Source organism: Rhinoderma darwinii, chromosome 10 (assembly GCF_050947455.1).
Source record: "Rhinoderma darwinii isolate aRhiDar2 chromosome 10, aRhiDar2.hap1, whole genome shotgun sequence".
Classification (NCBI taxonomy): domain Eukaryota; kingdom Metazoa; phylum Chordata; class Amphibia; order Anura; family Rhinodermatidae; genus Rhinoderma; species Rhinoderma darwinii.
The window spans coordinates 14164431-14176595 of NC_134696.1; the positions used below are offsets into that span (position 1 = coordinate 14164431).

The following is a 12165-nucleotide window of genomic DNA, read 5'->3' on the forward strand; positions in this document are numbered from 1 at the left end:
AAAACTTCGGTTCGCAGCGAATCCGAACTTCACCGGGTTCGGCCGAACCCGTTTTGACCGAACCCGGTCAAAAACATTATACAAATCGGCAGCCATTTATCTCTATCAATCACAGAGGCTGCTGATTAAAAATAAAATAAAAAGCATTTCATACGTACCCGGTCATTGTCTTGTTGATGAGTCCCTCTTCTTCCTCCAGTCCGACCTTCTCTGACGCGGCAGCCTGTGATTGGCTGCAGCGGCCTCTGCAGCCTGTGATTGGCTGCAGAGGCCGCGGCAGCCTGTGATTGGCTGCAGCGCTCACATGGGCTGCATCGTCATCAAGGAATGTCGGGCCGGATGTCGAGAGGGACGCGTCACCAAGGCAACGGCCAGGAGACCGGACTGGATAATACAAGCTAAGGCCAAAATGTATGGCAATGTATCAGCTTACCCATGTGTAGTTGCTCCTGCTACCTGCAGAGACACCGAACCCGACGCGCGTTTCGGCAGGAATGCCTTCGTCCGGGGGTGGTGTCTCTCCAGCGGAACAGGATATTTAAAGGGCGGTGATCCAATGCAGGAGCGAGGGCACATAAGGAGGAATAATTAATCAAAAGATCAGTCACTAAAGAGCGACATGCGTGGGGTACAGAGCAGACCCGTGACGCACTTCCGGTCCCACGTCATCAGAGAGGTCGGAGCAGTGGTGCACTAGGCAACCATGCTCCGCCCCTCCAAACATAGACACGGAGACGAAAGACGCCCGAGACACTCCCCCCCAACGTAAGCGCTGGGCTGATCAAATCCACAGTGTATTAACTATATATACTCCGCCCTCCACTGGATCCATACAACGCCTGAAAGGACAGGAAAACGAGAGATCAAGGGTGGAACGCAGATGAGACATCGACTTATGTAAAATAGACAGGTGAGTGAAAAATACAATACATCTAATCCAATACAATTGGAGAAGTCATAAATGTTGACTTATGGAACTACACATGCAATCATTATTATTATTATTAATAGTTTATGAATATCATAAACACATGAAAAAAGTGAAAAAATATATATTGTTACCGTATTATGTGTGATTATTGGCAAAAACGTGTGAATTGAAAGCGAAATGCATAATAGGTGAAAAATTAATTAAATGATCAAATATGGAGTGAAAAACGCTGGAACAAATCACGCCAAATGTGAATGGAAGTGAAAAGTGCTGAAGATTATTATTAAATATGAACTTAATGTGAGTACAATTGTTTAAAGAATAAATGTGAAATGAAGATAATAATAATAATAAAAATAAAAATAAAAATAAAAATAAATGTAAAAAAATAAAATAAAAAATAACAAATAAAATAAATGGGAAGCACAAAAATTAAAAAATGCTAATAGATAAGTAATGAAAAAAATGAAAATAATGTATGTATATATATGTGTATTAAATGAATAAAATGTGTAAAAATGAAATAGTTATATATGTATTGAATGTAAGTGCATGAATGAAAAGTAAAATTAATAAATGAGTTGATTATATTTATATAAATGTGTGAAACAATTATTTTATTCCCTTACCAAAAATGAAAAAATGAATTGATAGAACAACAACAATTAAAATACATATTAGATACATTAAAAAACTACATTATTCAGTCTAATACATGTATGTACTGTACATATTGACATCTAAGCACTAATATTATAATCACAGATATTGTTATGCTGTGATACCGACATAATAGCCAATATCCCAACAACATATCATATATTCGATGTGTACAAGTCGATATTACACGTATCATTCCGCCCAATAGTAATTAAAGAATTTCGGTGGGAATAGTCCATTGTTGCATATGTTCCAAGGGTCGTATTCCAATATCCCCTCCATCATTCAAGACTCGTAACTACGAGCACGGCCGGCCGGCCACGGGCAGCCGGCCGCTTTTGCGAACCATGCTGTCATTATAATTATAGCAGCACGGACCGTAAAATAGAACATGTTCTATTTTTTTAACGGCACGGGCACCTTCCCGTGAGAAAACGGAAAGGTACCCGTGGGTAACAGAAGTCTATGAGCCCGTTATTGCGGGTCGTAATTACGACCCGCAATAACGGGTGTTTTTACGGTCGTGTGCATAATGGGAGCACGGCTCGGAAAAACTAATGGCTGCCCGTGCTCATCTCCTGAAATACTCTGTGCTGCCTTAAACTCTGTGGACAGGTCAGGATCCTGATTCTTTTAAATGCTGCTAGGGAACCCGCTCGATCCACTATATAAGGCTACGCTACAGTGCAGCATTTAAAAGAAACAGGATCCTGACCTGTCCACAGAGTTTAAGGCAGCACAGAGTATTTCAGGAGATGAGCGTGCAGATTCAGTGCTGCTGTGAACTCTGCTCTTACCATTACGTAGCTCTCAGTCTGTTACCTCTCCTCCACTCCTGTCCTCGAGAACACCTTCACATGATTGGCAAGTCACCACGTAATGGTAAGAGCAGAGTTCACAGCAGCACAGAGTATTTCAGGAGATGAGCGTGCGGATCTTGTGCATGGTGGTGACTTGCCAATCATGTGAACGTGTTATAGAGGACAGGAGTGGAGGAGATGTAACAGACTGAGCTACGTAATGGTAAGAACAGAGTTCACAGCAGCACAGAGTATTTCAGGAGAGGAGCGTGCAGATTCAGTGCTGCTGTGAACTCTGCTCTTACCATTACGTAGCTCAGTCTGTTACCTCTCCTCCACTCCTGTCCTCAATAACACCTTCACATGATTGGCAAGTCACCACGTAATGGTAACAGCAGAGTTCACAGCAGCACAGAGTATTTCAGGAGATGAGTGTGCGGAACTTGTGCGTGGTGGTGACTTGCCAATCATGTGAACGTGTTATAGAGGACAGGAGTGGAGGAGATGTAACACACTGAGCTACGTAATGGTAAGAACAGAGTTCACAGCAGCACAGAGTATTTCAGGAGAGGAGCGTGTAGATTCAGTGCTGCTGTGAACTCTGCTCTTACCATTACGTAGCTCAGTCTGTTACCTCTCCTCCACTCCTGTCCTCAATAACACCTTCACATGATTGGCAAGTCACCACCCCGCACAAGATCCGCACGCTCATCTCCTGAAATACTCTGTGCTGCTGTGAACTCTGCTCTTACCATTACGTGGTGACTTGCCAATCATGTGAAGGTGTTCTGGAGGACAGGAGTGGAGGAGAGGTAACAGACTGAGAGCTACGTAATGGTAAGAGCAGAGTTCACAGCAGCACTGAATCTGCACGCTCATCTCCTGAAATACTCTGTGCTGCCTTAAACTCTATGGACAGGTCAGGATCCTGTTTCTTTTAAATGCTGCACTGTAGCGCAGCCTTATATAGTGGATCGAGCGGGTTCCCCAGCAGCATTTAAAAGAAACCGTGTTTGTGTATGTGTGTGTTTGTGTATATATGTGTGTTTGGGTATGTGACTTTGTCTGTTTTTGTTTTTATATGTGTGTTTGTGTATATGTGTGTGTGTGTGTATATATGGGTGTGTTTGTGTACATGTGTTTGTGTATATATGGGTGTATTTGTGTATATGTTTGTGTGTAGATGTTTGTGTGTGTTTTTGTATATGTGTGTGTTTGTGTATATGTGTGTATATGGGTGTGTGTTTGTGTGTATATATGGGTGTGTTTGTGTATATGTGTGTTTTTGTTTGTATATGTGTTTGTGTATATGTGTTCGTGTATGTGTGTGTATAACTGTGTGTGTGTGTGTGTGTTTGGATATGTGTGTTTTTGTTTGTATATGTGTGAGTTCGTGTATATGTGTGTGTGTTTGTCTGTTTATGTGTGTGTGTGTGTGTGTGTGTGTGTGTGTGTGTGTATATCTTGTTGTGTTTGTGTATATATGTGTGTGTCTGTGTATGGTTGTTTGTTTGTGTGTGCGTGTATATATGTGTGTAGGTGAGTAGAAGTATTGGAATTGTTCACATTGATAACTGTTTTTTTATGTTGTTGCAGATTTTGATGTACCGATTGGACTACATCTTCGATTCGTTGGACTACTGCGTAGATCTACGTTTTTTCAAATTTTAATAAAATGGTTAACGAGGGTTTTGTTGGGGATTTCTTATTTCAATAAAAAAGAATTGTCTTTGTGTTTTTTTTTCAAACTTTATTAGTGCCTAGATAATGGCAGTTGGCTGATTGACAGCGTCCATTATTAAGGCGGTACTTAGTGTTAGCCGGTGCAGAGGCTAGCACTAACCACCCATTATTACCCCGGTACCCACCACCACCAGGGGTGCTGGGAAGAGCTTGGTATGATCCAGTACCCGACCATCTGTTGTGATGGTCGGGTACTGGGGCGGCCGTAGGCTGGTATTATGAGGCTGGGAAGGGCCAAAAACAGTGGACCTTCCCACCCTTGTAATGCTAGGCTGCTGCTGCTGTGTTGTATCGGGCTGGTTATAAAAATGGGGGGGACCCCCACGTCATTTTTTTTTTGAATTTAACAAATTTAACAATAGACGGGTCCCCCACATTTTTAATAACCAGCCATATACAAGGCCGCAGCAGTCTGGCATTACATGGGTGGGAAGGGCCACTGGTTTTGTCCATTCCCAGGCAAATAACACTGTGTTGTATGTGGCTGGTTATGATAAATTGGGTGGAACCCCATGTCTTTTTAAAAAAAAAAAAATGTAAATAAAAAAATAATTTAAAAAAATGACGTGGGGTCCCCCCCACTTTTATAACCAGCCAGATACAACACAGCAGCAGCAGCCTAGCATTACAAGGGTGGGAAGGTCCACTGTTTTTGGCCCTTCCCAGCCTCATAATACCAGCCTGCGGCCGCCCCGGAGCCCGACCATCACAACAGATGGTCGGGTACTGGATCGTACCTGGCTCTTCCCGGCACCCCTGGTGGTGGTGGGTACCGGGGTAATAATGGTGGTTAGTGTTAGCCTCTGCACCGGCTAACACTAAGCCTCGCCTTAGTAATGGATGTTGTCACTCAGACAGCGGCCATTACTAAAGTGGTAGTAATAAAATTTGAAAAGAAAAAGACAAAGATATAGATAAAATATTTTATTGAAATAAAGCACCCCCAACACAACCCTCATTAACCATTTTATTGTAGAAAAAAAAACGTCATCTAAGTAGTCCTCGAAACCGACGTAGTCCAAACACCAAACCTGTAAAAAAAATTAAAAATGAAATAAAACATGTCGTAGGCTTAGATTCAGTTTAATGTGTGATACTGACTGTTATACCATGTATAGAAGCCTGCCGCGAAGTTGACTTAGATACAGGGCGCCAGCAGACAGTATCATACATGGCCATACATACATATATACAAACATACATACAAACATGCACATATATACATGCAAATATACATACATGCAAACATACACACATATATACATGCAAACTATCATACATACATGCATACACACACACATGAAAACATACATACATACAAACAAACATGCAAAGATACATACATGCACATATATATAAACATACATGCAAACATACATGCAAAAATAAAAACATGCAAACATACATACATGCACATATATACATACATACATGACAACATACATACAAACATACATGACAACATACATACATGCAAACATACATACATGCAAACATACATACACACATGCAAACATATATACATGCAAATATACATACAAACATGCACATGTATACATACATGCAAACATACATGCACATATATACATACATGACAACATACATGACAACATACATACATGCAAATATATACATGCAAATATACATACATACACACATGCACATATATACATACATGCCAACATACATGCACATATATACATACATGACAACATACATACATACATACATACATACATACATACATACATGACAACATACATACATACATACGTACGTATATATACACACATGAAAATATACATACAAACATGCATACATACATACATGCAAACATACATTCATGCAAACACACATACATGCAAACATACATACATTCATGCAAACATACATACACACATTCACATATATACATACATACATGACAACATACATACATACATACATGACAACATACATGCGAAAATACATACATGCAAACATACATACAAATATATATACAAACATGCACATATATACATACATGCCAACATACATGCACAGATATACATACATACATGACAACATACATACATGACAACATACATACATACATACATACATGCAAAAAAATAATAATAATACGTTCATACTTACTTTCCTCCTGTCCGGCCTCCAGCGATGACGTTTCATCCATGTCGCTGCTGCAGCCTGTGATTGGCTGCAGAGGCGGTCACATGGGATGAAGCGTCATCCTGACGTGCGTGACCGCCACTACAGCCTGTGATTGGCTGCAGCGGCGAAAGGGATGAAACGTCATCGCTGGAGGCCGGACAGGAGGAAAGTAAGTACGAACGTATAATTTTTATTTTTTTTATTACATTTAAATTGTATTTTCCGCGCGCCGATCATGTACTGTGAAGGTTGCTGAAAGAGTTAGTGCAGCCCATTAACTCTATCAGCACCCCGGACAGTAGCATGCTCGGCGCACGGAAGTGACAGGTTCGGTCCGAACCGAACTTTTTTGTGAAATTCGGCGAACTAGCCGAACCGAACTTTTGATAAGTTCGCTCATTTCTACTCTTTAAGCTTAACTTATGAAGTAATGACATGCAGATTTTGTAAGTTTCAACCTACTTCTCCTTGTGAGCTGCAATGAATATAATGGACTTATAGTCAGCAAGGTCACTCACAGCCGTTCTCTCCTTGACCTTACAGTAATCAATGATAAAGCCTTCTCCACCTAGAACTTTCCTGACAAAATCCTCATCATATGTGAAAACATGGAACTTGTCTTTTCCGATTGTCAAATATGTTGCACCTAAAGTCCCAATTATTATAATGTGTCCTCCTGGTTTTAGCAACCTAGAGAACTTCCTCAGATATATGATGTAATCATCTTGATATTTGCTGATAACATCCAGGAGACCAACACTGATGACACAATCGGCTGGTGGTAAGACCAGCGGGTCTGTCATATTCTCTTTCTCCGGGTCGTATTTCACAACATGTTGAATGGCTGATCTCAGTTTTGATTCCTGGTCCTGAAACTGGTCACTGGAAAACAAAAAAGACACAAGAAAAGTGATTGTCCCACAGTCAACATCAACATGGTACACTTAATATCTGAAATAAATCAAAGGAAGAAGCGTCTCATGGTACAGAAAACCCAAAACAATGGTGAATAGGAATACAGGTGAAGGGAATATTTTCACCTGGGATAGTTGTGAGCTATCCAGGCACAACACTGTTTGAAGGCAATCAATTGATAAAGTCGCTGCTGCTTCCTAGCCAATCGGACCACAAGGCTCCACCACATAGTATTGTACCAGTATGAGAAAAAAATAATAATAAAAAAAAAATAAAAAAAAAAAAAAAAAAAAAAATATATATATATATATATATTTAGGAAGTCAAATAGCGCTACTTCATCAGGAGGGTGGTAAAGAGAATTGGGTAGATTATAATAAAGTATTTATTGAGGTAACGCGTTTCTACACCGGACTGGCACCTTCATCAGACCTTATAGAGATGTATAAGGTCTGAAGGTGCCAGTCCGGCGTTGAAACGCGTTACCTCAATAAATACTATATTATAACCTAATCAATTCTCTTTACCACCCTCCTGATGAAGTACCGCTATTTGACTTCCTAAATATATATATATATATATATATATATATATATATATATATATATATATTTATTTTTTTAAATTATTATTTTTTTCTCATGATGATACAACATCAACATGGTGGCTCAGGACTTAGCACCGGACTATTGACTTGCAATACTAGAGGTAAAGCTTGAAATAATTGAAGGCTGATGCACCAAGTGTCAGGCTTATACTGCGCCTTTCCAGCATTAACTTATATAAGATCGCACCCTATGGATAAGAATATTAATCTGAGTGGGTAATAAAGACCCACTTAACTTTTCACTTGAGATTTAACAGAGTAAACATTTTCCAGGATCTTTGCCCCATCTCCCCTTATATTTGTTGTATAAGAAGCAACAATCACAATGACTGGTTTTTCTCTTTATATTTGTATAAATACGTCACCTGTTTTCTTCTTTCTCTTGAAGAAGTGCTGATGTGTGGCCCCAATAAAATGCTCCCGTACGGTCGTCCACCCATCTCTTCAGCTCCATGATGCATCTGTTATTGGCCTTCAGCACGATGATGTTTTTAAAAAACTCACAGGCTGAATATAGGTGATGTACAAAGGAACTAACACTGAGGTCAATCAAGATGTCTCCATTAATATGACCTGCAGAAAAACATTTTGACTTCTGAAACATCTAACTTTAAATCCTCATAGATTTTGTGGATAAACAAGGACATATGTCTGTATCACTTCTAGCAAACTATGTAAACATTGGATTTCCAATACCCAAAAAATTGAAAAAGAGATAAAATAATCCTCAAATTTTCTAAAGGTCATGGCATAGGTCTTCAAAGAAACCATATATGCAGGCTCAGAAATCCTAGGAGTGGACATTATTGTCCTAAAAACATTTTTGAGAAAATTATATCAACTTTTTAAGGATTTATGAGCTTCATTTTGGTTCCTTCAGTTTCAATAAAGATCCACACATCTACAGCTTCACTTTGGACATCTATGGTCTCTGACTTGTAGACCGTTTACTGACTATACTACATAGATGCTCCCTCTGTTATCGTTTTTCCCAAACATTTTCTCTTGATCTACCCTGTGATTACGTTTTTGCCCCTTTTAGTATTTGAGTTCTTGTGATGTGACTGGACCTGACCCTGTGTAGAATCTCCCAATCAACAAGTCTGCCGATCTGTCATTCATGTGCAGTCTAATGTGACAAAGAAAGTGATATCTCCATCTCAATATAGAAGCATCCTCTAAATATGCGAATGATGAAAAAATATTCTTAAATTGCAAAAACAAGAGTAGATACATCTCACCAGTCTTGCAGTAGCATCAGATAATCACTATCTTCTGCAGCTCCAAACATATGAACCAAAGTGCGGGTGCAAGGTCAATGCTTGAGAATCAACAGGTAAACTTCCAGTGTGAATAAGGCAAAGTCCAGCTAGTCCTCAGTTAAAATATCTGAAGTTTTACTATTTAACATTTGTTGGCCATGACTAAGCGCTAGAAACATGTAGGTCAGTTATTATTCCTGGATTGTTGTATGTATTTTAAGATGGCATAATAAAACTTCAGATTTTATAACTGAGTAGATGATGTATTTTACGCTATTCCCACTAGAAAATATTTTTTTTCCTGCTATTAGTAGTATACTGAGCAGAAAATGATTGTTGGTGCATTTTTTTTAGGCATGAGTCATTGAACATAGAATAGTAGCTTCTGGAGATCAGGTTCTAGTTTCTAAAAAAATAGATCAGAAAATAACACCATCTCAAACTGGTAAACCACAAATTGTCTGATAACAGCAGATTTAGGTAATTGCACCCACAATTATAATTTTTGTGATGCCCTTCATAATCCGCCAAAATGTTTTCCAGGGTTCTCGAGGTTAGAGAAGGGAAAACAATGACTCTACTAAACCCTGACACCCGATATTCGTCATCATATACAATGTCTAGGGCTTCGCTCTGCTTTATGCAATTTTCCAGTTACTAAGACTTGGGCAGGATTTTTGGCCTCCCTGATCTCCCCCACCCCAAAAAATAAGTTTGCCTAATTTACAATAAGTTGTTTACAATTTTTAAAACCAGTGAAAGAAGAATAATATACACGTCAATGTATCTTAGGAGTAAAAAAAATCAAGATACATACCCACTGCGAAAACTTGTCTAAACTTTTCAATGAAAAAATTCAAGGTGTCATCTCCAAAGGCCATGTCAGGTTTATCTGAAAAGTAATGCTCCAGATATTGTCTGGAATCAAAGTCATGTACATGATAGACCTTATGGGGACTGGAATCCATCATCTACTCTTGTATCACAGACGGGGTGACTATCTCTAGACCGGGGCACAAGGTATTTATATAATAACCAGGATTCAACTTACAAAGTGTGTTACTAAGAATAACTTATCACATGATGACTTATTATATTCATGAGCCGGTCATGGGAACTTGTGTTATAATAAATTCACATAGAGAAATAATGATCTTTACATAAATAATCTATTTTATTGTTAACCCCTTAAAGTGTACCTGTAAGGATAAAAAAAAAAGCTTTTTTTGTATGTGTTCATTTTAACAGCCTCTGGCTGGTCCTCATAGGCTTTGTGTCAGAGTGACTGTCATTGTCACAATGCCACTTAGATTATATTACACTACGTGCAGTTGAAGCCTTTTAACAACCTTTCTTACCTTGTTTTCGCAGTCCTTAAAATTTATGAGACAAATTAGTACATGCAAATGAGGGTTAAAAATCTGTTATTCCTTGTCAACAATTTTTGGAAACCTTGAAAATGGGTACTTTCCCATGCTTGCATTGTTCACATTGTACCAATGTTCAAAAATGGGAAAGGAGTTCCCTTTAAGGGTTACTTTACATGTGATTCTACACATGTATTTTATGTCATAAAGTATCCGTGCAGTCTCCTATATGTTGGGGAGGCTACCCAGCATATGCAAGACCGCTTCTCACAACACAAGTCAACCATTAGATGTAAAAACCTGATACTACCATTACCTAATCACTTTCAGAAATTGGGCCATCATGTATCACATTTGAAGTTCCAAGTATTGGAACAAGTGGCTATTCTTAGGAGAGGTGGCGATCATACGAATAAACTGAAGGGAAGCCTTTTGGATTCATACAATGCAGTCGTTGGAACCGAGAAGTTTATATAGAGAATATGATCTGAATAGTTTTAATTGAGTGTTTAATAGAAAGTCTGTTTGATGAAGAGTCTTGGTGCTGTGGACTGCAGCTCCCTACTACTAATAATTGAATACGTTTATTGATCATTTTACAATATTTTATTCGATATTATGGTTAATCTATAATGTAATGTTTTGTATAATCAACAGGCACGTTAAGGATCTAAATCCTGTAAATCTAGGAGCATGCCCCTGTCATCTTGCCGCATTGTAGGAGACATCATAAACCACAACTAACTTTATTCAGCGTAACATTAAATTATTTTACTTAGTTGTGTTTTGTTGACATCATGTGATCCACCAGACATAGGTTGTCGTAATCACGCACTCACGCTTCTTACTGGGAGATCACGTCATCGGCCTATGTCATGATGCTGCGTGTAGGCAGCGTCATAGGTCACATGAGGTGAAGTGTACTTAAATAGGCGCTGAACTTGACTTGGCGCCATTTACCACAGCAACGGATATTGCATATGAGAGCGTTATACTGAGTCTTATGGTCTCCTTTTTTGCTTCGTTCCATTTTGGCTGCTATTCTTGTATAGTGCGATGGTACATCACAGTTGATATTATTGTATGGGAGTTATAATATACTATTTAGTGGGGTGCAGTTTTTAAAATGGGGTGATTTATGCCGACTTTCTAATATATAAGGTCCTCAATCCACTTAAGAACTGAAAAAATAGCCTTTTGAAATTTTCTTGAAAATGTGAGAAATTGCTGCAAAAATTCTAAGCTTTGTAATGTCTCAGAAAAATAAAAGGACAATCTAAAAAATATGCAAACATAAAGTAGACATATAAGAAATGTTAACTAGTAACTATTTTGTGTGGTATTACTATCTGTTTTACAAGCAGATACATTTAAATTTACAAAAATGCTAATTTTCTCTACATTTTGGTGTTTTTCACAAATAAATACTGAATTGATCCACCAATTTTTTTCACTAACATAAAGTACAATATGTCAAAAGAAAGTTCTCAGAAACGCTTGGATAGGTAAAAGCATTCCAAAGTTTTTACCACATAAAGTGACACATGTCAGATTTGAAAAAAATGGCTGTGTCCACAAGGCCAAAACAGGCTGTGTTCTGAAAGGGTTAAACATCAGAAATAAGGGTCTGTCTATCACAGTACTTAATTCCTGCAGAACGCGGGGTTGTATACTATCCGGACCCGGTAATTTGTCTATTTTAGTGTTTTTATGGCGGCGCTGCACT

General features: G+C 38.6%; 1 protein-coding gene across 1 annotated transcript; it reads right to left on the reverse strand.

The window, feature by feature from the left end:
• Positions 1 to 6746: 6746 nt before the first annotated feature.
• On the reverse strand, positions 6747 to 10040 carry LOC142662734 (nicotinamide N-methyltransferase-like). The gene is made up of 3 exons (XM_075840959.1): positions 9890 to 10040; positions 8176 to 8383; positions 6747 to 7170 (listed from the first exon to the last, which is right to left on the reverse strand). The coding sequence occupies exons 1-3, from the start codon at positions 10038 to 10040 to the stop codon at positions 6747 to 6749; spliced, it is 783 nt and encodes a 260-aa protein (XP_075697074.1).
• Positions 10041 to 12165: the final 2125 nt, after the last annotated feature.

Excerpts from the sequence above, each read along its gene's own strand:
- LOC142662734 (XM_075840959.1), bottom strand. The coding sequence starts at position 10,040 with ATGGATTCCAGTCCCCATAAGGTCTATCATGTACATGACTTTGATTCC. Across the intron at positions 8,384-9,889 it reads TAGACAAGTTTTCGCAGTGG|GTCATATTAATGGAGACATC; the intron begins GTATGTATCTTG and ends GTTTTTCTGCAG. Across the intron at positions 7,171-8,175 it reads CAAGAGAAAGAAGAAAACAG|TGACCAGTTTCAGGACCAGG; the intron begins GTGACGTATTTA and ends TTTGTTTTCCAG.